Source organism: Amblyomma mixtum, chromosome 2, assembly GCF_055824585.1.
Source record: "Amblyomma mixtum isolate Tamu chromosome 2, ASM5582458v1, whole genome shotgun sequence".
NCBI lineage: Eukaryota > Metazoa > Arthropoda > Arachnida > Ixodida > Ixodidae > Amblyomma > Amblyomma mixtum.
In genome coordinates, this window is record NC_143013.1 from 202,765,927 (window position 1) to 202,793,093 (window position 27,167).

A 27,167-nucleotide genomic window follows, 5' to 3' on the forward strand; every position below is an offset into this window, starting at 1 on the left:
GTTACACCAAAGGAGAGGAGGATGGGAATAGAACACGGCAGCCCTAATCGAGCGAGTCGCCACACACCAAAAGGAAGAAGGTAATCGATGGGCTTTTCGCTCGCTAAGAAAACGTAATGACAGAAACGCGGCTGATGATGGAGGCGACTCACGATTCGAGTAGGGTTGCAACCATCCACGAGCCATCCTGCACTTCGTTTCATGCTGACATCTACTCTGTATGACCGATAAACTATAAAATTCTTATCTTTATATTCTCACAGATACCTACAATTGATTTTTATATAACAAACTATTCTTTTCAAAGCAGTTGTTTAAGGTTTTTTTAGCCCCGAGTACAGTATAGGCAGTGAAGTGATAATGATTTATTGAGTTCCTGAGGTTCAGAGGAAGAAACAGAAGGCCAAGATTTGCCAATAATTAGCGAAATGTTTACGAGGATCTGAAACCCTCATTTCCAACTCAGAACAAAACGCAACAGACACTTCTTTAAGCTGTCATCAAAGCTCTCCTTCAGAGTTTCTCTCATATAGCGCGGTATCTGTTGAATGAGTGCGAAAACGGCCTTTATTCTTCAATTAACTTTTTTTATATGCAGGCTTGTTGGTCTCGGGACTGCAGAGCCACATTTCTCTTTCCGGCATCGCTCTCTTGGGAGCTCTCCTCGCCTGGACAGGCCCGATTGGAGCCAGTTTCGCCCAGAATATTTCTATCGTCACGCTGTGCATGGGATTTATTCACGGTAAGTCGATCTAATAAGTGTCATTGCACTCACGATGAGGCTTATAGTAACCAGAACACACCTCCGCTTTCTAAATAAAAATTGACATCTGGAGGTGAGGCTGAAGCGCCAAGTGTGCCACTGTATTCTTCAACAAAAACTAGCGCAGCGAAAATCCACGAACACATATGGACAACACATACCTAGCCCTTCATGTGCATCCTTTGTCAATTACGGCGGCGAAAGGTGTCATTGAAGCATTTCTGAACAAGTCGCCCTCTTCTATATATGCCAAGATATTCCTGTGTCGTGATTTGAAAAAAAAAAAAACCAGAGCACCGTAGGACCACAACATTTACAACAAAGGCTCCCGTAAAGAGCGCACTGCACACTGCCAAAACTTTATAAAAACTACACCCAATTTTAGTGCCACTGGAGTCTCTCATCAGCTATTCTCGGCGGATTATTTTCGCAGCTTTTCAGTGCCTAGTTATTTAAAGAAAATAGTATTTTGCATACCTGGTTGGTATTTTCACAGCGTCAGCTTTTGCATGAAATGTCAGCGCCGTACGCGTGTCCCGCTGACGGCGCTCTTCGCATAAATCTTTCGTAACTAATGTTCATAAAACGTTTATCCGTGTTCTGGCTCTTTGAAACAGTAAGAAAAGAGGCAACATTACCTCATTTTGGGTATGAAATGTTTTTAGTTCTCCTTATTGCTCAATTGAGACGGATATTATCCGGTTGGAGCCACGCCGAACCTCAAGCCAAACATGATACTTACCCTCATGCCCAACAGCCGGAAATATTCTGAAAATTTTCATTCGAATTCGAGGAAAGAGGAACAAAAGATCACCACCGCGCAGGATTCAAATCAGCGCGGCGCAAATAGGGCAGCTCCGGTTCCCGATCACTTACACACCTTGGCGATCGTCTCAATGTGATGTTACCGGTAACCTCTTGTTCTGTGAATTCCATATAGTCGTCTTCATCGTGTTTCAAAGCCCCCTTCTACGCCGTGATTGTCTGTGAAAGGCGCTAAAAAGCGGGCGAACGCCTCTGGTGCTCGAAACAGCGAAAGGGACCTTACGGATACAGCGAGGGGCATTGAATGCGCTGCCGGCGTTCAACGGCGCAGCGTGGAACTGCTTAAAGCACCTGTTAGGTCCTGCGCAACCAGCGCCGGCCACATTCCGATGAAGAGGGGATGCCAACACGGGATACAGGTTACGGTAAACTGCAAGCCAGTAGTTGGCGTAGCGCTCGACGGAGCGTCATCCCCTTACAAAAATGACTTTTGAGCTTCAGTTGACGCCTTGTTGAGCTCCTGTTGAATCAACTGGAAACCAACATGAACTCAATGTATGTTGAGCCTACTCAACAGCTGCTACACGGAATTTTTGTTGAGCGTAGTCAAGAGATTTACTGTTTAGCAATTTCTGTTGAATTTTGGTTGAATCATCTCAAGGCAGCCGTTTCTAAGCCTAACTAAGCGAAATCATTTCGACATGCACCGTGTAAACAGAACCTGATCACATTACACATATAAAGAACGCATGCAGCACCCGTTAAAACTCTCATAAACCGCTCAAAGTCATTTTCTTTGCATAGAAAAAAGTGCAATATGCTCATTCAGGCATACCTACTTTGGAGGATTCGTATGTGCTCTCATAAAAAGGGCGCTTAATTAATGCTTTATTTAAGTTGTTTATGAATGAATCAAGGTTGTCAAATAATAGACCGTTGCATATGAACTTGATTACTTCTACTACACATAAAATAAATAAATATTAATAGTAATAACTGACATAACTTTGCTGATCGGCCGGCCACAACCTGCGCAGGTCCGGACACCCCTGAGTAGGACTATATAAGAGCGAAGCCGAGGTTGCACTTCAGATCGTAAGATGAACTCTGTCAGTTCTTTCCATAGCCTCGTGTGCAGTACTGTCCCATGCTCTTTAACTGATGGATGTGTAGGGCTAGGGTGTATGTATATATATTTATATACATGTTTGTGCGTATGTGTGGAGCACTACGTCACAGGGGATGACGGCTTCACGTTAACGAGAAATTGCAGCAATAAATATGAATATACCGCCGAAAATTGCATTGGTAGTCGGTCCATCTGGAGCAATACGAATGTATTCCCAGGATTTTTTTGCTTTTTTACCCCAGCCAAGATTCAGAATGGCGTGTTGATTCACTCCCGTATTTCCAACATGAATTCAACATGAACGCAAAGCAGAAAATTTCAATGAGAAGGCTCAACTCTAGCACAGTGGCCACTTTTCCAATGAGTTTCAACTCGGCCTCAATAATTCACCAACACTAGCCCATCCTTGTCACAACAAAAATTCAACATGGCATGTTGAGTCTGCTCATGAGAACTTCAACACTGTCTCAAGAAGCATTTTTGTAAGCAGCGGCGTCCAATCAAGGCGAAGGACCGAGCTTTCTGTGTAGCGCGTGCTGGCGTCACATTCTGTACTTCACTTTGGGAGCACCAGTGGTCAAAAGGGTCGCTGCACACGAAAAACTGCGAAGAAAGCCGAATTCACTGTCCGCCTAAGCGGGGGGGCAAATCCGACTGTGCGGCCTGCCCGTGGCCGCCCCCCCCCCCCCCCCCCCGCCACCGAATACGGACCGGTGCGGTTTCGGCTGCTAGGTTTTGTTTTGGTGCAACGCCAGCGGTGGGGATGGGACGGCCGGGACCCATCCTCTGGGGATGCAAAACCCCATCGGACTGGCAGCGACTCCCAGGCGACTTTGAGGGCCAGTCGCGCGCGTGAGGCCGATGCCTGAGCGGAGGCAGGCCTGGGTTCATACTCAGGTTGGACTCGCGAAATCCGGCCCGGAACGCATGTCAAAAGAGCGAAAAGTTTCCAATACATGCTACCTTCCTCCACACGCGGGGGCGTGCAAGTCTGGCTACCGACGCGTCGGTTTCTGGTTACGGAGAAACCAGGTCCCCGCGGGGGTTTATAGTGGCCAGGGTCTGAGGAAACGCTGCCTCGGGGAAGCGGCCTCACGGCCGGCCGCAGGCTTAACCGCCTGCGGGACGCCGGGGGGTGGGGCCCTAGTACAGCCTCGGAAGAGTCTGACAAAAACCGTCGATGTTCTGGAGTATTCTGGAGTACCGGTGGAGTAGGCCCGGGCCATCTCACCCTAAGCTACGTTCTTGGTTAGTGGCCCGGTCGCCCGGCCTTGAACACTCTCTCCTCAGTAGGAGAAGAGCAAGCTAGGGGAGGAAATAAGTGCATGGTTGGTTGGATGGAAGCACAGATGGGTCCCCGCGGATTGGGTTCTACTGGCTGGACCACATCACACATACTTCCGGTGTCCGAAAAACCGCGAAAAGCACTCGACGGCTAGTAGCCGGCAGGTGGGAAAAGCCCCCTAGTGGCGTGGAGGAGCCCCAGGTAGCTACTGGCCCCGTGTTAGGTTTTCCTGTCTCCGACGGTCGGAGCCCATTGCGTATGGTGGGTGGTCGGGCATCCCGTGAGTGGGGCCGCACCATTGGACAATCTCGATGCTCTCCCTGCCCTGGCCAGGCAGGCCAGTAATGGAGTCGAGACAATCGAAGGATCTGAACAAAAACCTCATTGTCCCCATTCCCAACCTTTGTCCCAACCCGTTCCCTAGAACCATTTTCCCATCCATTTGCCCTTCCCTTCCGCTACTGCCCAGGGGAGATCAGGGGAGTCTCCCCGGGCCCGCTCCCCCGGCTGTGGGTCGCTACAGTAGCTTTTCTCCCTTTTATTTATTTTATTGTTCCACCCACGGGTGGCGAAAGTACAATTTGCCTACGGGCCTATTCTTTTATTTTCGAATTGGGTTAAGCCTGTACGTACGTGGTGCAGGCAGGGGCTTATTTTTATTTATTTTTGGTTGCCCCAACCTACCCTATGTCCGCCTAAGCACGAGCAAGCTAGGGAAGAAAATAAGTGCATGGATGGATGGTAGGAAGCACAGATGGGCCCCCCGGAGTGTGTCAGGTCCGAGGCCGAGGGCCGGTGGTGCCATGTAGGTCGACGATCTGGGGCCTCTACTGGCCGGACCCATCACACATACTTCCGGAGTCTGAAAAACCGTGAAAAGCACTCGTCGGTTGGTAGCCGGCATGTTGGAAACAAACCCAGTCGTGGAGGGGCCCTTGAGTAGCTGCTGACCCCGTGTTAGGTTTTCCTGTCTTCGGCGGTCGGAGCCCGTTGCGTATGGTGGGTGGTCGGGCATCCCGTGAGTGGGGCCGCACCATTGGGCAATCTCGACGCTCTCCATGTCCTGGCCAGGCAGGCCAGAAATGGAGTCGAGACAATCAGACCAAAAAACTCGCTGTCCCCATTCCCCTCGTATGTCCCATTTCCCTTTCCGCTACTTCCCAGGGGAGATCAGGGGAGTCTCCCCGTGCCCGTTCCCCCGGCTGTGGGTCGCTATAGTAGCATTCCCTTATTGATTTATTTCCACCTTCGGGTGGTGAAATTACAATTGCCGGCAGGTGGGAAAAGCCCCCTAGTGGCGTGGAGGAGCCCCAGGTAGCTACTGGCCCCGTGTTAGGTTTTCCTGTCTCCGACGGTCGGAGCCCGTTGCGTATGGTGGGTGGTCGGGCATCCCGTGAGTGGGGCCGCACCATTGGACAATCTCGATGCTCTCCCTGCCCTGGCCAGGCAGGCCAGTAATGGAGTCGAGACAATCGAAGGATCTGAACAAAAACCTCACTGTCCCCATTCCCAACCTTTGTCCCAACCCCCAACGGGACAATTCGTTTATTTTGATTGGATTGAACAAGCGATGCAGTAGTGGTGCGGGAGAGGCTCATTTTCTTATTCATTTATTGTGCCTCGATCTATACTTTGTCCGCCTAAGCATGTTAGTTGATGAGAAAGAATCGAGTCGAGTGCGAAAACCACCGCCTTTGAGTCATCCTACATAGGCTACGCCTTTTCAGCAATTAATTTCGTGCTTATGTTTACTTTCGACGACGTAATTGACTGTCAGCTACTTTTCTTTGCTACGAGACGCCAGAAAATGTGTTGATAACTACATCAGTTCATACGTTTTGCGTTCACTTCGTGCCATGTGTAGAGGGGCTAGGGTTCTATTCGTAAGAATACCATTCGTATTTCGCCCAAGCATACACATATCTTTAAGGTACAAATGAAATGAATGAATGAAGAATCATTTGTTCATTTATTGTTTGAATGATTAAAGCAGTGGTGCCAGTAGATTTTACTGAAAGCACCAGCCCGTCGGCCGCTACAAAAACGTGGCCTTGCGTGTATCGGGAAGAGCGGTTCACAACAGTAGTTCAGGATAACCACTATTTTCTTCTGCTGTTTTGTGTACCTCATGATAATTCCTCTTCTACGCGATATTTGTGCTAACACTTGCTTTTCAAGTGAGCCTGTAAACAAAGTGTGCTAGTAAGAAGTCGTGAAATTGCCGAAGGGGCTGCCTGTCGGGTTGTCCGCGTAAACGCGTGAAGACCCTGCAGTCTTTCGCTGATGTAATGAGGTTGCGTTTGACTGTGAAAATCCTCTGCGCTCTAAGAATGTTGCGGTTTACCATCGTTAAGTATTTATTAATGTGGTTATATTTGCACTGAACTTAAAATAAAAGCAAAAGCAACGCTCAGTTAACTACACACTGTCAGTGGCATCACGTGCCTATCTACGGCATTACCACGAGCAGCAGTATCAGCTGGCACTGAAACATTTTAGGGTAAACGTTATCTTACAAAACTTAGGAAAGGCGAGTGAATTCAAATTCATACGTACGGCGCACTGCTTTAGTAGCTTGCAAACATTGATGTCATTTGCACACCAGTGCACAAGTCACGAAAGGTGTCCTTTGCTCATCGGTGCACAAGTCAGGAATGGTCACTGCTTGGCTCACATGTAAAAGATTGTCGCAGGAACGTTGTCAAATATTTTTTTCTCGGATATTTTTTTCTCACGCAGGGCTCGGATGCGGAGTGTTTTTCGTGGCCATTTCTGTGGCTCTGATGATGTACTTCGACCGCTACCGGGGCATCACCAATGGAATAAAGAACCTCGGCGGCACAGCGGCATCCGTCGTGTTTCCAAAACTCATCCTTCTTGTTCAAGATTTCTATGGTTTCAGGGCCTGCCTTCTCCTCTATGGAGCACTCGCTATGCATCTCACAGCGTTGGGAATGCTTACAAAGGAACCGCCTTGGAGCCGCACAATTAGTGTTTGCAGTAGTGCCAACAGTCATGCGCACTCTCGAGAAGCGGGCTTGTATTCTGAAGAGCACAAAACACGTTTAACGGACGTCAATGCCGAAGGCAGCAGCTGTCCAGAAGAGGCCAACGTCAGCATAGAGAGAACTACACGGCCTCCTAGCCTGGACCTTCGTCGGCTGTTCAGAATACCTGTATTTTATGTGATTGTAATTTCCGGTGTGCTTGGTTACTACACTCAAAGCATCTTCTTCGCTACAATTGTGGACTTCGCCAGGGACAAAGGGTTCTCTTTGACCGAGTCCGCGAACGTCATGCTCTACTTCGGCGTCACAGAAACTGTGGGTAGACTGTGCTTGCCTCTCGCGGCCGACAGAGGTTTGCTACGCCGCAGCACACTCATGGCTCTCAGTTTCGCCGCCATGGCCGCTTGCATGGTTCTACTCGAGCGAGGTGTGACCCTTGTCACGCTCACCGTTGGAGCGTCGCTTTTTGCGGCGTTTTTCGGTGCAGCAGTGACGGTGGAAGGCGTGGTGATTGCGGACTACCTGGGAGTGGAGAGTCTCTCGTTTGTGTTCGGATTCACAGGTGCAGTGAGCGTGCCGTTATTCTTCGGGAACCCCTTTGTCCTGGGTAAGTATTGTGTTCCAGTATATATACACTAGAATATAATAAGTCAAAATTCCACTTTGACTATCACGTCTTGCAAATCGATTTTGTGAATTACGGCAGCCCGTTGCATGATGCGAGGCGTATTAACTGTCGTTGTTTCATTGAACCTCCCGTCAGAAGCCGATTTGTGGAGAACTCATGGAAAAAAAAGGAATGGGAGGCGGGGTGGCTTAGGTTGTCTTTACAATGCATGTTTTCAAGTTTCGTTGAATGAAAGAGATAGAGAAAACTTTATTTTATTATTTTAATGTGAGGTTTTGGATGCAGCTTTACTGTGGAAATTTCTTGCTAGGATGGGTAGCTGGAAAGAATATTCAGCCCTGTAAGACGCCATACTGATTGGCTGTGTAGCGAAAAATATGCAAAATTTGTGTGTTAATTGGAAGCCCTACATTTGACACGCAAAAAAGGAGCAGCAGATGAAGAATGTTCTGGGACAAAAGAAGTTATGCAGCGTGCATAATTCCTTTTTTCTCCTTTATTTGATTCTTAGAAAGTGTCTAAGGGGGGGCCGAAGCTAAAGGCGTAACAACGCCTGACGGGGCCTCGGCCCCCCAATACTAATTCAGCACAAAATATTAATTATTACATTTGGGCAAGCGGCACTGCACTTGTGAGTCAAGCAAAACATTTGCACATCTGATAATGTAAATAAATGCATAAAAAACACGGTAGTAGCAAGGCTAAAATAATGAACTTTCGGGTAGAGAAAGCACAGAATATATATTTTTTATCTGGCTTCCTTCTTTCTAGTGGATAATACGCATGCAAAAACACACAATGTATTTACAAAGCAAAGGAAAAACCGCTTGAAACGAAAAGCTTTTTACACTCTTTTTTGAATGCAGGAAATCTTTTGTTGAAATCTACATTGAAATCTGTTCTGTTTAACATCTTCATTGTTTGAAAGTTTAATGTTTATTGTCCATAGTTTGTTCTTATAGCTGGTAGTCTAAGCGTAGGGTTTCGGATTGAATAGCGAGATGAATTACCTGAGGAAGTTGGATAGAGTTTGTATTTATGAATCCATAGAAGTAACTTGAAATAGTACACCTGGCAGGCACGGAGCATAGAATATTTTCTGAAAAGCGGTTGTGTGGGTAAGTTTCTGATGTTTCCATTGAAGTTTTCGTACATTCTTAATATTATTTTCTGTAGGACCAATAACCTGTTGTAGTTAGAATATGTCGTTGTGCCCCATGTTAAGATGCCATAACATAACCTGGAGTAGAATAAAGAGTGATACAGTTTTATTTTCAGTCACGTTGGTAATAGACTCTGTATTCTGCATATACTACCCACTACTCGGGAGAGATCAGTGGCGAGCTTAAGAATATGCCACGTTCATGAAAGATCCTCAGAGAACCAGACTCCCAGAAATTTTTGTTCACTTACTTGGCTGATCAGCGTGTTTTCAAACTTTATATTCATTGCATAGGAGTCTTTTTTATTGATTGGCTTAAAAACGACATATTTAATTTTACTAGTATTTAGTCCTAGACGATTTATTCGTAACCATGTAGAGAGAGATTAGAAAGGTAAGTGTTAACTGCTTTTATGAGGGATTCATTTGACTGGGCCTTGAAGAACACAACTGTATCATCGGCGTACATTATTAATTCGGGAGAACTGGGTATTCTTGTTATATCATTAATGTACACCAGGAAGAGAAGCGGCCCTAAAATGGATCCGCGGGGAACGCCATTCGCAACTGCCAATGCCAGTTGGATTCCTCTTATTCCATATGTTTGTAATTTATTAAGCAGTATATTGTGCACCCCGCCGCGGTGGCTCAGTGGTTACGGCGCTCGGCTGCTGACCCGAAAGTCGCGGGTTCGATCCCGGCCGCGGCGGCTGAATTTCGATGAAGGCGAAATTCTAGAGGCCCGTGTGCTGTGCGATGTCAGTGTACGTTAAAGAACCCCAGGTGGTCGAAATTTCCGGAGCCCTTCACTACGGCGTCTCTCATAGCCTCAGTCGCTTTGGGACGTTAAACCCCAATAAACCAAACCAAACCAGTATATTGTGCTGTACTGTGTCGAAAGCTGTTTTAAGTCTAGAAAGAGACCAAGTGTCAGGTGTTTGTGTTCAATGATTTCAATTATTTTATCTTTTATATTGCTGAGTGCCTGTTCTGCAGACTTATTCTTCTGAAACCCATACTGAGCACTACTAATTATATGATGCTTTTCAAAGAAGCTCGACAGCCATGTTTTTGAAAACACTGGTAGAACCGAAATAGGCCTGTAGTTGTTAACATCGGTTTCTCCGCCACCGTTATACACAGGAGTTACTTAAGCAATTTGTAGTTCCTCAGGAAATTCTCCAGACTGGAGCATCTTCTTTAAAATATCACTCAATATCAGGCTAAGTGTATTTGCAAAATATTTTAAGGGTGGGACTTTTATGCCATCTACTTCAGCAGCGACACTATTCGACAGACTGAATTATGTTATATATTTCAGTAGGTGTCGTTGGTACAAGCATATAGATTCGAGTTGCTGCTCTGATACCAGAATGCATATTTCATCACGAGCCTCTTCACACGAGCCTAGGTATATGAAATGTCTCTTCATTTCTTCAGCAACTTCCGTTACGGGAACTCGAACGCCGTCTTTGTAAATGTCTATTATGTCTTGTTGGTGGCGCTTCCTACCCATTACTTCGTTGACGATGTCCCATACTTTCCTAGAATCATTTTGTACATCCATGAACCTATTTTCATAATAATGGTTCTTGGCACGTCATACCTATGGCACCGAGCACGTCGTACACCATTAAGCCTTTTATGACGCAGACAAATGCAACCGACTTCTGCAGGCATATTCCTCACATCACATCATGTAGAGCTCATAAATTTCTTTGAAATTCAAAATAGAGCAGTAATATGCCACAGAAAGTCTCAGAAAGACCGTACTTTCTTAAGTGCAAAGAAGTATTTGCCATTCCGCCTACTGGTAAAGCACATTGGTGAGAACGACATGCAGCAAGGTGATGTCAACGTTACCTGCCATCACCACATACAATAATTGTTGGTGGTAGTTAAGCTTTCTCTGGAGCTGTCGATGCTTTGAGTCAAGCAGTCAGTGAGTCAGTCAGTCAGTGAGTCAGTCAGTCAGTCAGTCAGTGACTCGGTCGGGCGGTTGGTCGGCCGGTCGGTCCGTCAGTCGGTCCGTCAGACAGTGAGTCAGTCGGTGAGTCAGCCAGTAGCTCGTTGAGTGAGTGAGTGAGTGAGCCCAGGCCAGGCCAGGCCAGGCCAGCCCAGCCCAGCCCAGCCCAGCCAGCCAGAGAGCCAAAGCTTCATCCCATTCCTTCGTATTATTACGCAAAAGGGCTTCTGCCGCAGCATCTGCGAAAAACTGCAGCCACGAGTTAGCGAGCACATATTAAAGCATATACACCATGCACATGACGATGTCTGCACCGCCTGTTGGCAAGCCCGCAAAGCGTGAGTGGGTCGTGCGTCTGCCGCTATCCCCGTCCGTTTCATTGCGCTTTCGCGATGCTTTTGTGTTTTGATAGCTTACATCCTGTGGAGTGTTAATCAGTCGCGAAACGTTTTCATGTAAGTCTTCAGTGACGAAAAGGAGATATATAATCAGCGTAGCTGGGTGCTCGAAAACTTTTAAAACTCTCCAAGAGCGCGCCGTTCCGTCCTCTACGCATCTTCGCTCGACAGCGGTACATCGTGGCGTTTGTATGAGAAAAATGAAAGTTTGAGTCGTATTAAATTTGCAGACTTGAGTGTTTATTACCTTCATTGCATTTCTGTCTCCCCACGCATACAGTGATCGTTTTCACGCGTAGTCGCCTCGTTACTGCTCGCAAGGTGCAAAACAGGCACGCTGTTTGCAAATGCGGCAGGATAGCACGCTTCTTCACCTATGGGAGGCAAAGAGAGGACCGAGAAACGACTCAAACGGCAGCCGTGGAACCCCAATCTCCGCAGAAGAATAGCATGGCTAAAGAAGAAGATAGAGGATCTTGCAGCTAGTCTTGCGCAGCAAAACTGGGAGCAAATATGCAGCCTCGTGGGGCACAATATGGGAGTATAAACTGCAAATCCGCCTCTGGCCCAGATGCGGTAACGAACAAGAATCTCCGTAACCTGGACGAAGAGTCTTTACACTCCCTAACTTAGTACACGCAGAAATGCTGGTCGGAGGGCTCAATCTCAACAAACATGGAAAATGGTAGAGATTATTCTAATTCCAAAACCAGGCAAGGTCCTCAGCCTTGAGAACGTCGGGCCCATTTCGCTCACGGCTTGTGTAGGTAAGCTCATGAAGCACGTAGTTCAGACCCGTCTCAACCGATTTATGGAGGAGAGAACGAGCTGTACTCCACCCCCCCCCCACCCTCCCCCCATGATTGGTTTCCAACCAAAACCTTTTGCGCAGGATGTATTGCTTCAGCTCAGATATCAGAACCTTCACGAAATCGGGGTGGGAGCCCGCACCTTCATGTATATCCGCGACTCTCTCTCTCTCGGGTAGAAAGGTTTATTTTCAAGTAGGAGGTCTCCACTCGGATGACTTCCCCCTCGGCAGCAAGGCCACCCCGCAGGGATCGGTCCTCTCACCCATTCTTTTCAACGTTGCAATGTTGAAACTTCCACACTAATTAGCGCAGATCCCGCAACTCCACCACACCCTTTATGCGGACAATGTCACCTTGTGGACCTCCGAGGGCAGTGATGCCCAAATAGATGAGAGACTCAAGCGTGCCATCGATATCGCCGGGAACTATGTAGACCCCAGGCTGCTGCGGTGCTCTCCGGGCAAATCTGAATTCCTCAAATTCCGCAAAACTAGATCCCTTGCGCAACTCCCACCGGCCATAGAATTCAGTATTCACGGAGTCACCATTCCGCGAGTACCCAAAATTGAAATCTTGGGCCTAATGCTACAAGAACACAGCTTCAGTGGTGACGGCTTCCATGGGACTCATTCGCCGCATTAGTAACCGCCACTCGGACATGAGGGAAAGCAATACTGTCCGTTTAATACCAACCTTTGGGATCACCCTCTTAGCTTACATGTGCCCTCACCTACACCTCAAGTCAGCTTAAAAGGAGAAAGTGAAGGCCATAATAAAAAAATGCGTCAAACAAGCAGTTCGCCTACCCATCCACACAGCGACTGAGAAAGATTTAGGTACCGGTCTTCACAACACGCTAAGTGAGATTATTCAAGCGCTCACCGTCTATCAATACGAACTATCGGCCATACCAAGTGGCAGACGCATACTGTCCACACTATGAAAATCATACGAACGACAAGGCGCACCAACAACTGACCTTCCCAAACATATACGCCAGCTTCTGGTTATTCCACCAATACCTCGAAACATGCATCCAGATGTCCACGATGAACATCGCACAGAGAGAGCCAAAGCGCTGGGCGAACATTCCTTTAATGATGGTTCTGTCGTATATGTCGACGAAGCAGATTTTTGGCTCACAAGATGGTAGCTGTGGTCACTATGGAACATGGTACACTCCTAACCAGGGACGCTATACGCACTCAGCACACACATGTTGGAGAAGAAACAGCGATTGCTCTAGCCACAGAAGGCGTTTCTGGTCGGCAGAAACCATTGTTAGCGACTTAAAATTGGCGATACCTAACTACACGTTGGGAAGAATATCCATACAAGCAGCACGGATTCTTCAAAAATTCTCAGCCCATATGGCACATTCGCCTAATCTGGACGCCTGCTCATGCCTCCCTTCCTGTTAATGAAGCGGCTCATAAACTAGCTAGAGAACTGCCCCGTAGAGCTGGGTCGTGCAGCCCGAACGCCCCATACTAAGGCATGGACAGGTTGTTTTCTTACAGAGAAATCCTGCAGCACGGTAGGTTTGCATGACTCAGACTCCCCCGAGTAGATAAAACGCTCTCCAAACGACCGGCCAAAGTCTGGCGTAAACTTCAAACTAACACCTATTCAAATCCACAATTGTGTAGCTTTTATTCGGAAGGACTCTACTCAGACAAATGCAAAGATTGTGATAGCAAAGCCGATCTAGATCATACGATCTTGATCTGCCCGCGGTCCCTACCCGCGAGTCACTTCATTATCGACTCTGATGACTAGGGCTCAGCCTCGACACGTGGACACCGATAATCGTTCTCCAGCTGGCTGAAGACGCCGCCGCTTCTAAAGGGACAGCGGCCGTTGTTTAAGCGGCGGGCGGCATCGGGTTGCTCCTCTGTATCCGCTGGAAATACTTTCACCACCTTAATTAAGGTAGCCCACATTTCGCTGTAAGTGCGCTTTTGAAGAAAAAAAAAGTCGATGCGAGGAGCATAGCCGGGGGACGCGGAACCAAGCTGTGAGTGGCTCACTGCTTCTGCGTGGTTCTAAGGACGAGTTGCCTGTATCGAAAAGCAGATGACTGCTGAAAAAAAAATGCACGTCACAAGACCGCGTACCCGCTCCTATCGTGGCACAGACTGCCGCTCAGCATCTTTAAGTTACACCGAAATTCAGCCTGTCAATTTTAAAATTACCGTTCGGCGCTCTCATCTTTGCACATGTTGATAATCTGCCAGGCCGGCCGCGCTGTGTGGTTAAGGCGTTCGCCTAACGAGCCGGAGGTCCAAAAAGCCGCAGATTCGGAGCAATGGTTCCTATAGCCGTTGTACATTGTTATGCTGCTACGCAAGTGTTTTACGCGGCATGAAATTTACACAGCTTCGTTTGCTTCCTTGCAGCTTGCTAATGTTGCTGAACTCTGTTCATTACGCTTGTTCATGAGGTAGAATAGATCGGACCGGACTTGACCAGACTTTCCAAGTTGTTCTAAGCTGGCACCCTTTCAGCGATATGATTTCTGATGCAATCTCAATAGCTTTCCCCAAGAACAGTATCCATTCGCTCCGCGCTTGTAACGAGCAAGCACTTCAAATATTTGCATGGCATATCAGTTTAAGAGAACTTTCGTCAGAGGGTCCGTTCCTGTGCCTTGTTATCAGGCTGATCGTACTATTCACCGGCAAAAATTAAATTACTCTGCTGTAAATAGTATGAGTATTTAGCTTTTTCACGTTAACTGTAGTATTGCAAGCTACATAGCTACAAAGTGTAATCTATCAAATTGCTTTAAGCGATGAATATACTAGCGCACATCAAAGCGAGGCCTATTTCATTTTAGTTCGGCAGCAAATACGTAGTTACCATCTAAAAAAATCGGCAGTTAATTTCGCTTGTGAATAATTAAGAGCATTTGTTTTACCTAGGTTTATTATCGCTACAATTTCACAACACCGCACCTGTATCAGCTAATAAGTCCGATGCCACAGCTCCGACTCGCGAGAGATCAGCGCTTTCAGTGTAAATAGGTAAAAAGTTCGCATGACACACAAATGGGAAATGTTTTTCATCGTATAAATGCCTGTCGGCAGAGTCGGCATACCATGTATTCAGCTCCTCGTCAAGCGAGACTCGACGCCGCTCGCCTGCGGCAAACACTATCGTCCCTGTTAGGTGTAACGTAAGCTAAATGTCCACTCTTACGCAGCGTGATTCTCTTGAAAGTGTTTTCGCCGCAAAATTAACTATGCGGAACGCCCACGGACAGCAACTGATGCGCGCGTATCTCGCCAAGCTTGTAGTGGCAGCGGGAAGCCGCGGCGAGCGGCCCGCCTATGTTTTCAACTGCTGCCGCTGCACCGCTATTGGCGCTGCACACGGCGTATAGGAAAAGACCCTCTCGGGCAAATTCATTCTGTTTTTACGAAGGAAGTAAAGTGACCAGGGGTAATGCTTGGTAACAGAGAAGGGAGACAGATGGCTAATTGAAGCACACAAAGTGAACGCGGAAAGCCTCAGGATTCTTGCCAACGTTTTGCCAAGAGGACTTGTCTCCGTTTGGGCAAAGCGTTCATCATTGGCGGGGTATATATACGGCCTTCACTCTAAGGAGAAAGTGCCGGTGTGTGTGAGGAGGATGTGATGTGTGATATTGGGAACATGAACTTGACATGAACTGCTGACATGAACTGTTGTCCAGACAGGACGGCTGCTGAAGGTGATTGACCGGCTGACCAGCAAAACTGTGATAAAGAAATACGCCACCTGAGCAGAAAGGAGTCCGGAGGCGAGGAGTGAGGAGAGATAGCGAACGTGCGCTTGAAAGGCCGCGTGCCCAGCTGCGTCAGGGGGCATGATATGACTGGCTCGGCTAACCTGGAAGAATAAGTGAATTGAGCAGCATGGCAGGCGTAATGCAGTTTGTCAACTACCCCCTTGAGCTGATTGCATTTTGCAATAATTTGGTGGCAATTCACGTGTGAGGAGGTTTGTGTAAGCCAATTCAAATGCGGCGAAATAACTTTTGCTAGGTTGTTGTCCTTCCAGTTGATGAGCTGGAAATTCCCTCCTTACTGAACTGTCACCGAAACGACAATGATAGACTAATTTGAAACCTTACATCCACTTCATAGATAATTGTGCCTGCTTTCAAGGGCAAAATTACTACTATGCTTGCAAATAGTTTCAACTTACTGCTTACAAAGGGAAGCGAATCACGACCCTATTCGGTGTACTTCCTACACGTCGTGGGCAAAAGCGCACGCTCGGAGAACCGCAGTCTTGTTCACCTACAGAGCCTACTTATGCCCAATTCGCTAATTCGCTAAAAGGACATGGCTACTTTTAAATTCCCCCTCCACCCATCACCATGGTTAAGCGGTACCGTTGGCACTGTGGGCACCCACCTGCATAGGTGAATGGGTGCCAGGAGCAATAGTTTACAACGAAAGATCACATATTGCATTAAAACGGGCCTCTATAATGTAACCTTCGTCGAGAGTGCAGTTCGCAGGCTGAAGTGCACTTGAGAAGTGCGCTGAGATCTAAGCAAAGATAGTGTCTATCGGGACTGACGCCAGGGATATTTGGCAATGTAATGGTATACTTAAGATCTGTAGCAACGTTGACAGTATTTTAGATATTTTTATTATTTTTTTACAAGTTAGCTGCCTTTGAAGGTTGTTTTCAAGAGTGGAGTCTCTTTTATTGGTGTGTGTAGTTTAGACCAGCGTGGTAGCCGTACAAACAAGTCTGTAGACCATGCTGCCGATACTTTATTCCTTACTGTTCCCTCGGAAACCGTTGTGAGGCGTGCTTATTTTGGACTCGAAGCAAAACAATTCAGACTGAACGGATGTCTACGGTCTTAGTTGTGCTCGGGTCAAGTGAAGTCGAATCGAGATCCCGTTGTTGCTCAGTGGTCAATGATGAGCGCGAGACCGCTGGGCAGAATCCAATCTGCGGCGGTCACATTTCGATGAAGGTGCGATGCGAGAACTCCTGCGAGCTGTGGTGCTAGTGTGTACTGAGAAATTCCGGGGAAGCGAAATTAAACCTGCGACCTCCACTGCAGCTTCTCTAATAGCTCGCATGGAGCTTCGAGACGTCAAGGTGTAAATTCGATACCTTGAAGTTTATTTTTAGAGAGTTTGCAGTGCATCGAGTGTCGGTAAAAACAAAAACAGAAAAAGCATCGACACACAGCTGTAAAAATAATGCACACATCTGCCGGCACTATTCAAACTGGCCGGTATTCGTCACTACATTGTCACATAGGAGTAATTTGCTTGGAAATGCAGAAGACGGCCCACACATCCTGCGCGCCTTTAGAGAAACTGTGTCCTTCTGGGAGAGGAACCGAAATGATGACTTTTGTCTTATAATTAAGCAGCAGAAAGGAAACAAGGACGTCGAAGAAACAGACGAGGATGATGCTGCACCTACGTGCAGCATCGTCCTCGTCTGTATGTTTCTTCGACGTACTAGCTTCCATTCTGCTGCTAAATTATACGATCATGAACCAACTAGCTCATCAAACCACCTTCTTGACTTCTGTCTGTTGAGTATACATCCTTGAGCAACTTTGCTTATCCAAGAGCTACTCACAGCAAAGAATATCATTAGAATCTGTGCGCCCAAGCTTAAAGACAATATGTCTATTGCAAAGAGACATATGGCTGAGGAACCATATTAGAAGTCTATTATAAAGTGTGGTACCCTTGCCGCAGTGCCGAAAAGGGACTCTTAGTGAAAGGTAGAATGTTCACTGCGAATAGCATCTGAGGTATCTCTTTTTTTTTCCTTTTGCAGGATTCTTCCGGGACTACGTCGGTTCTTACGACCATTTGTACAAAATACTGGCGTCGTTGTACTTCCTCATTGCGGCTATGTGGACCCCTATTCTCTGGAGTGAGAGACACAGCTCTGCCCCGAGCTCGACCTCTGACTCCGAAATGGCTGAAGAAATAATCGCCTAGGGAAATTGTCGACGCCCCCAAGGAGTTCATTACAGCTAGACGCAGCCAGTTTTATTCTTACACATGGAGAGTGCAGAACGGATGATATTTGTGCCCAATCAGTTGTCCACTTAGATTTCAAACAGCGCTAATATCTTAATGCGAAAATATTAATGTCCCATTAGCACAAAAGCCAGTGCCCGTCGCCACCCATGGCACGAAATTCCTCACTGACGTCAACAAGCTCTCGCATGACGTCAGCAGTAGACCATGAAATAGTGACGTGTATAGCAAATAAAAGTAAATAACATTTCTTTTAAAGGCGCGGAGAAGCGATCCAAGAACCTTTATATTGAGAGGCGAGCGCGCAACCCACACAGGCCACAGATATGTTTATGGGGAAAACCTTACTAGCCCCATTAAGCGAGCACCCGCCTATGTGTGTGACAACACTCGATGGTACTCATAAAAGATGGCGCCCTTATGTAGACGGTGGGCGCACCCGAATGCAACCTGATGCAGCAGCTAGTGGGGCAGGGGGCGCGGGCCCCGGTAGGGCGGAGACAACTTTCAAGAAGTTCGGGTGGCGTGGCGGTGATATGGCTTAGAAATAGAACTGCAAGCCGCATCACATCTAGTAACACACACCGCAGCGCGCGGAGCAGAGCGCCGCGGCGATGGCTTCGAACAGCCATGTAGAGGTAGGACGTTGCTGGCCAGTTGCTTGTTAGCGCGATTTCCTCTGCCTATCAGGTTGGAGCGCGCGGCGACTGGATTAATGAAGTGACTGGGTGGGCTTTCGCTGTCTCACACGTAAGCAGTCTTGTGTGTCCTGGCCGACTTTTCTCTTCATTTTATGTTCAGGGTTAAAAAAAAGATGACATCCGCAGCAGAGAAAGGTAACAACACCAATAAAATATTTCGGACTGGCAGATGCGATTGAGGTTAGCTGTGATTCAAAAAAATTCCAAGTTTTTCAGTACTAATTCTGGTATCCATTCAGGTTGCTGGTTATTTCTTGTAGAAGGAAGGTGAACCTAGTGTATGCGTTTTTTAAAGACTGTATGCTAATGAGTGGGTGCATCAATAGAAAGGTGGACATCTACATGTGGACATGATCTACGGGAGGCGAGACGTACGCAGAAAAAAATCAAACGAATAATGGGTCAGCTGGCGAACCAGCGCTGGAGGTCCTTTTGTCAGCACTTGGATCCTCACAAGCCCATGTCCCTCATATGGCGTACTGTGCGGGGCCTCCGTACGCTTCCGCAGCAAAGACAACCATTCAATGCTCTTGGCTGTCTATCAAGATCGACAGCAGTCTGAGGTAGCAACGGACTACTGCAGGAAAATTGCTGGTGTAGCAATTGCTTCGAGTTCCCGGCGTGTTCCTCCTGCCTCACGGGTCTCAGCCATGGATGTCCTTTTTTCTCGCGAGGAACTCGACGCTGCTCTTGCAAGATGTCGGCGTTCGTCTTCACCAGGGCCAGATGGAATCACATATGCTGCGCTGTCCCACCTTGGCCACGACGCGCCAGAAGAGCTCCTCAAACGTTACAACGACTCTCGGCTCGACGGTGCTGTTCCTCAAGAATGGAAATCGAGTCGATTGATACCCCTACTAAAACCAGGGAAATCTCTACTCGAGCTCTCATCGTATAGAGTTTTTTGCCGCCGCGGTGGCTCAATGGTTATGGTGCTCGGCTGCTGACCCGAAAGACGCGGGTTCGATCCCGGCCGCGGCGGTTGAATGTCTTTGGAGGAGAAATTCGAGGCCCGTGTACTGTGCGATGTCAGTGCACGTTAAAGAACCCCAGGTGGTCGAAATTTCCGGAGCCCTCCAGTACGGCGTCTCTCATAGCCTTAGTCGCTTTGGGACGTTAAACCCCATAAAACCAAACCAAACCTCATCGTATAGGCCAATAGCTTTGGCCAGTTGCGTAGGAAAGGTCATGGAGAAAATGATTTTGTCGCGCCTTGAGTGGTACCTCGAACACTACAAAATATACCCCAACGCTATGGCCGGCTTCAGGCGGGGTCGCTCTTCTATTGACAACGTCGTTGATCTCGTATCCACGGTTCAACAACAGAAGCGATTGAAACGCTTGTCAGTGGCACTCTTTCTGGATGTAAAAGGTGCCTACGACAACGTGACCCATGAGGTCATCCTTGATGCGCTGGAAACTGTGGGCATCGGTGGTCGGATGTTTGCGTGGATAGAGAGCTATCTGTCCAAAAGATCATTTTTTACCCAATGTGAAGATGGCCCGACGCCTTCGCATTACACCTACCGTGGCGTGCCCCAGGGCGGTGTCAGCCCTACATTGTTTAATCTGACTCTCATCGCCCTCCCTGAGAACCTCCCCAACACCGTCCAGGTGTTTATGTACGCCGATGACATCTGAATTTGGGCCTCCTCTGTGACGCGTCTCCAGGTGCGTGCAAGACTTCACGGGCCGCATCGATCACTTCTTCCTATTTCCAGAAGCAAGGTCTCAGCGTTTCACCGGAAAAGTGCGCGCTAGTGGCATTTAAACGTAAATTTATGACTCCATATCCGGTACGCATCGACGGTCAAGTCATTTCTTACAGCAAATCTCATCGTTTCCTAGGGATCCTGATCGACCGCAATTTACCATGGAGCCCGCATTGCACTCTACCGAAAAAAAAGCTAACATCTATCGCTCATTTACTCCGATTTTTGGGTGGAAAATCATGGGGCTCGTCGGTCCAGTCAATGCTGGAGTTGTACAGAGCTCTATTTGTGGGATGCTTGCGGTACAGTACACCTGTACTCTCAAACACGTGCAAAACTAACATGCGTGCCCTCCAGTCAGTGCAGGGTCAGGCCCTTCGCACATGCCTAGGTCTTCCTCGGAGCGCATCAACACTGGGTAGCATTGCACTTGCCAAAGACCACCCGATCTCTACTTATATTGTCCTAGACTGCTTGCGAATGCACATGCGTCATATTTCAAGGATTCCACAGCATCACCTTGCGCCTCTGCCACTGCAGAGACGACATTCTGCATTTGCAAAGGTGATAACGACGCAACGGTCGTCGATCCCACAACAGTTCACCCCGGCAGCACTACCTCCCTCTCCTCTGTGGTGTATGCGGCTCCCATGTGTGCGCCTTGCTATTCCGGGGATAGCGAAGAAGTCAAATTTATCGAAGCCAGCCATTAAGCAGCTGTCACTGTCCATGCTCCACTTCGAATATTGGGACCGTACTCACGTCTATACGGATGGATCAGTAACTGCTACTAGTTCTGCTTGCGCTGTGGTCGTTCCTGCGCGACAGACTCAAATTCTCCAACAAATTTCGCATCGGACTACCTCTACTGCAGCAGAGTTGGCCGCACTTCTTGCGGCGGTACAGCATATCTCACAACAATCACCTCAAAAATGGGCTGTTTTTTGTGATTCAAAAGCTGCCCTACAATGTCTTCAATCTGCCTTGAAACATAGCGACCATGGGCAACTTGTAGCGGAGATACGATATCTGCACCACCAGGCAATCGAACAAGACCATGAAATCATCTTCCAGTGGGTACCAGGCCATAGCGGCATTGTTAGTAACGTCTTAGCTGACGATGCTGCTCGATCGGCTCACGATACAACCAACAGTGTCCGCATACCACTGACAAGAGCTGACGCAGCAAGGCACCTTCAACTGCTCGCCCGAAACCTGACTGTAACGTCGTGGTCTGCCCCTGGAGGTTGGACACCCCGCTCGCATCACTTCAACCTCTTGCTCCAACATCATATACCATTCGGCCTCCCCCACGGTGATACTACGCTGTTGTGCCGCCTGTGGCTGGGAGTGGCGTTCACAAACGCCTAATCCCATCTCATCGCAATGGCTGACTCTTCAGCGTGTGACCAGTGCGGTTGTGACGAAACGATCAGCCACCTCCTCTGTGACTGCCCTCGTTTTGAGCGAGAGCGCGGTTTCCTAATTGCTTCTCTGCTCCGCTTGGACTCGCGTCCTTTATTTAACAGAGACCAACGTTCTGGGGCCTTGGACACAACCTTCCACACAACGGAAAGCGGTGAAAGCGCTCCTGAATTTCTTAAGGGACTCGGGGTTGCATTCCCGCCCATAATCTTTAAGTTTTCAGTGCGCGCCCTCTATCCCTGTGACATAGTGGTCGCTGGACACTTAGAAAACTCATTTCCTTGCAGCTCTTTTTCCTTTTTCCCCTTCGTTCCCCTCCCCAAGTGTAGGGTAGCCAACTGGGCATCGCCTGGTTAACCTTCCTGCCTTTCCGTCCTTTTCTCTCTCTCTCTCTCTTATATTGAAGCCCGCAGGAGAGCTCACGACGAGGCCATGCCTTCGCATTAAGTACGTGGGTAGTCTGTAGTACCCATAATATATTTTGTTGACTTTGTACGCGAAAGTGATCGGCTTGTGCGGGTTGAATAGTTTGGAAAGACGCTTTACGAATGCCGTTGCTCGCCGCTGGAGATGCGGGTTAAATCCTGGACCCTTGCTTAGGCAAGCCGCTTAAGTATGGTCAAGACACGTGGAAGTATGTCGTTCACTAATAAACCTACATAGTCATCTGGCATCGCTCGCTTTCATTCTCTTTCTCCTGCCTCGCGGCGAAATAGTGACTATGATTGATGCGAACCTCCAGCTTTTTACCTGCGCCCTCTCCCAGGCCTGATGTGCAGCATATGAGGATAACACGCTGCAGAAAATGCCCTCATTCCAAGCGACTTGCCGCACAGGAGTATTCACCCCGTCCAAATGAAAACTGGTTTTTTCAGGTAAGGAAATGGCACAGTATTTGTCTCACACCTCGGACGACACCATTCATGAGCCAAAAGCTAAATGCGAGAAGCAGCTTCGCGGATAACCGAGGGCGAATGACCTGTTGTAGCAACAGGGTTGATTTTCGATGAACAGAGGGGCTACAGAGGAAGAGGAAGCCAGAGGCAACGTTAATGGAACTAAACTCAGTTGCCAAACCGAGAGCGGTTTCGGGGCGTCGCCACCACTGGCTGGCTGCTTTGAGTGGCGCTGCCTTCGTACCAGGCTTCAGCCGGTCCGATCAGTTGCTGTACTCCTAGTACTGTGCGCGCATGTATGTCGTAGAGTGCTTTCGCGACGCGATTGCAGCTGTGGTCGTTGTCTTTGTGCTACGTGCGCTTGCATGCAGAGTTTCAGGTGCTGTATCTGCCATGCCGACGTGCTGTGTGCCAGGCTGCACCAGCGGTTACAGAAACAAGAAGACTGCGAGGCATTTTTTCGCGGCTCCTCGTAACGCGGATCGCTGTGCGGCATGGGATCGAGCCATTCCCCGTGTTGACAGAAAACTCTCCGACAAATCACGTGTGTGCGATCTTCATTTTCATTTTGAAAGCAGCGTGGTTATAAGAGTTTCTTCACCAAAGTAGCCTATTAGACATCGACTTTAGAGGTGGAGATCAGATCATCGCAAGGCTCATCTTAAGTTCACTTACCAGCTTATCTAAACGCGAATGTCTGGCAGACATTGTTGCAGGGTATTTTAAACATAAATTACCAATAGCTTCAGAGCGCAAAGTCACGAATTAATGACACTCGAGAGGAGACCACAAGTACCTACGATTTCTGTGGCGCAGTTTTCCGAAATAAGCAGATTTTACGCACAGCATTCACTTCGTGAATGACTCCGCGCGCTGCTCACAAACCGAGCTGTGAAGGCAGTGAACTTCCTCGGGTTCCTGAGTCGTCAGTTTCTTTTCCCCTGCAACAGCGAGGATGCCTGACGCCAACTCCAGACAAGAAATTTCAGTATTTTGAGTTTACCGCCCTCGGTGTATTGTTCCTAGCGTGCGCTACTGTTCCAACAATATTTTTCGATCCTTCAGGCAGTGCACTACAGCTGGACACAAATGCAGAGATACTTTTACATTTTATTCACTACACATATTACGCACGCATCCCTCGACGAGGCTCCACTTACCCCTCTCGATTTTTGGTTGGTTGTTTGGTTGGCTTATGGGGTTTAACTTCCCAAAGCGACTGAGGCTATGAGAGACGCTGTAGTGGAGGGCTCCGGAAATTTCGACCACCTGGGGTGCTTTAACGTGCACTGACATCGCACAGTACACGGGCCTCGAATTTCTCCTCCAAAGAAATTCAACCGCCGCGGCCGGGATTGAGCCCGCGTCTTTCGGGACAGCAGCCGAGCACCATAGCCACTGAGCCACCGCGGCGGCGCTCTCGATTTTTGCTTCTTCCCCATTAATAACATGAGTTTTCGGTCAACACGGGGAATGACTCGATCCCATGCCGCACGGAGATCCGCGTCACGAGGAGCCGCGCAAAATGCCTCGCAGTCTTGTTGTTTCTGTAACCGCTCGTGCAGCCCGGCCCACAGCACGTCGGCATGGCAGATACAGCACCTGAAACTCTGCATGCAAGCGCGCGTAGCACAAAGACAACGATCACAGCAGCAATCGCGTGCAGAAAGCACTCTACGACATGCGCGCACAGTAGCAGGAAGACATTCGCGTTTAGAAAAGCTGGTAATTACGATGTGCCTTGCGATGATCTTATCTCCACCTTTAAAGTAGATGTCTAATATGCTACTTTGGTGAAGAAACTCTTATAACGACGCTCCTTTCAAAAAAGATGCCCAGGCTTAGCTTGGTTAAGCCAATGGAATGCGCTGCATATTGCGCGGTCTTTTTGCGCGAGGTATTGCTTGGCGGCACTCGATTTTCTCAGCAGCTTTTCCTCCGTGACGTATGGATGGATGGACGGATAGGAGCGCCCCCTTTGAAGCGGGGAGGTGGCAACTGCCACCATGCTGAGCCGTCCTTTTCTTCCTTTTTCTCTTTTTTCTCTTTCTTTTTTTCTTTTCTTTGTTTGGTTTTCTCTTTGTTCTTTTTTTTCTTTTTTTCACGCGGTTTGGTGACGCCACGTCACGTGGTTTGGTGGCTGCGCGCCCGCGCCCAAGGGCTGAACTGAGTGCTTGCAATACGAGGGGGTACCCAAAAGAAACCGGACTTATTTTCGTTTGAACTTATTTCTTCACATTTTCAGCACAGACCTTTATTATCCTTCAAAGTACTCTCCACTTACAATAATACGTTTGTCGAATCTTTCATTTCATTTTTCAAAGCATTTTTTAAATTCATCTTTTATGATGCTTGACAGTCCCTCCGTCGGTTTTTTCTTCACCTCAGCAACATCAGCGAAACGCTTTCCATTTACCTGTCTTTTCATTTTACGAAACAAAGAAAGTAGCACGTGGCAAGGTCGGGTGAGTATGAGGGTTGAGGAACAGAGGACATGCCATTTTTGGTCCGAATTTGTCGTAGAGACAGGGCTGTGTGAGCAGGGGCATTGCCATGGTGGAAAAACCAGTCACCCGTCTGCCACAAATCAGGCCGCTTCCACCGAACACTCTTGCCCAATCTTTTCAAAACACCCAAGCAGAAAGCCTGGTTAACTGTCTGACCCTGCGGAGCAAATTCTGAATGGACGACTCCTCTCACTTCGAAAAAACAAATCAGCATTGTTTCGAGGTTTGGTTTCACCTGACGAGCTTTCTTGAGGCGAGATGAATTTGAAGTTTTCCATTGGCATGACTGTTGCTTTGATTCAGGATTTAATTCAGGAACACTTGAGTTGTCCCCATAGCATCGTCCTTGAACGTCTTTCTGAATATTTCAAGAGTTTCCGTTCCACTGTTTCCGAGAAAAAAATCAAAATTTCACCGGCGCATGCTGTTCACGAACATCAGCCATTGCAAAAACGACACTCACACAAAACAGTCGTCACTCTAAAACTCTGCCTAAACTATTCTGACCTCCTTCAGCGACGGCACTCGGCTTACTGACACAGAAATGTTCGTTCTATGCGCTCCTAGCGACAAAACGCGGTACCACAGAAGCTGTGCCGATTCAAAAAATTAGTCCGGTTTCTTTTGGGTACCCCCTCGTATGCTATGCATGAAATCATGACCGCCCGCTATTTCGGCCAACGGTGGCATTGGCTAGGCAGCGATGATCTATCACACGAGTTGCTGCAGCAAAGATTTGTGGCATACTCGCCGCACAGGGTTCAGAACTGACTGTTGTCATTACGATAAACATCGGCAAGTGCGATATTTGGGACGCCAGTTACTCAACATTCCCGAAGGCTGCGTGCTACGACGGCGGGCGGCCCGGCGTGCGGCGTCTGTTAGCGGCCGCCAGCGGGAGCCTGTTTCAACGGCAGCGCCACCTCGTGCTAAAATTTGCGTGCCTCTTCAGCCGCATGGAGAAGGCGGAGAGTTTGCCACTTAGTTTAGTTCCATTAACGTTGGCTTAGCGAAGCTTAAGCCTGGATATACGTAGCGAAAAGTGCCATAATCTCTCAACCACTTCACAAACATGGCCAAAAGGGTTGTTCACAAAGTCCGACGTAAACACCCGGGACGCACTCGCGTTTTCACTCAGTCTTAACACGTGTACAGTGTAGCGGTGAGTCTTTGAATCTTCTTCCATGTTTTCACCTTCTGCTGCTTCTTCTCCTCACTTTGGTGACTACCAGTGGCCACAGCGGTGGCCATAGCGCGGCGTTCGGCTTCTTGCCGACGTATTTCCGCTAGGCGTTCCTCGCGTTGTTCCAGCGTTTCAGATGCACGTTTCGGCTTGGCTCGATCTTTGCGCCCTTGTTAGGCGTCCAGCTTCCTGTCGACTACCTCTGGACCGGAAGAAGTCAATTTCTCCGCTCTTCTGCGTCGGTTAGCAGCAGCCGCACTCTCCTTGGCTTCCATCTCGAAAGCGCCCGCCAGTTCTCTGTCACGCGCATTATATACAGGCGGCGCACCCCCGTCGCGGGCCGCTAAGGTACGCCGGGCCGCACACACGTACTGGCTAATGTCAGGCGGCGGCGGCGGCCGTGGCGAGGAGGCGACGCACATGCGCAGTACCGCGCGGCGCATCTGTGGGTCAGGCGGCGGAGTCAGCGACGGCTGCGGCGAGGAGGCGACGCTCCTGCGCCTCTTGTGACGTCACTTGGTTTTCTCACATGGGCAGCAGTGGCGGCTGCCGCACACGCGAAACTCGGCTCTGACCCGCGTAGTGTAGCTTTTCGCTACAAAAGCCTCCCAAATTGATCATTAATTGGATCCGCCTTGCTCCATTGTCGCGGTCATCGTACTTAGGAACCTCACCTCTCCATGAACCTCTGGCCAACATTAATGGAACTAAACTTAGTTGCGAAACTCTCCGCCTTCTCCATGCGGCTGAAGCGGCCCGCAAATTTTAGCGCGAGGGGGCGCTGCCGTCTCAACAGGCTTCCGCTGGCCG

General features: G+C 48.5%; 1 protein-coding gene across 1 annotated transcript in view; it reads left to right on the forward strand.

Moving 5' to 3' along the window:
• The window catches only part of LOC149362256 (monocarboxylate transporter 12-like), a 36,824-nt gene extending 14,387 nt beyond the window's left edge, over positions 1 to 22,437 (forward strand). The window contains exons 3-5 of the mRNA XM_089572957.1: positions 599 to 742; positions 6,682 to 7,557; positions 17,725 to 22,437. Of these exons, the coding sequence (XP_089429083.1) occupies positions 599 to 742; positions 6,682 to 7,557; positions 17,725 to 17,891 (1,187 nt within the window). The 3' untranslated portion in view covers positions 17,892 to 22,437. The remainder of the gene's footprint in view (positions 1 to 598; positions 743 to 6,681; positions 7,558 to 17,724) is intronic.
• Positions 22,438 to 27,167: the final 4,730 nt, after the last annotated feature.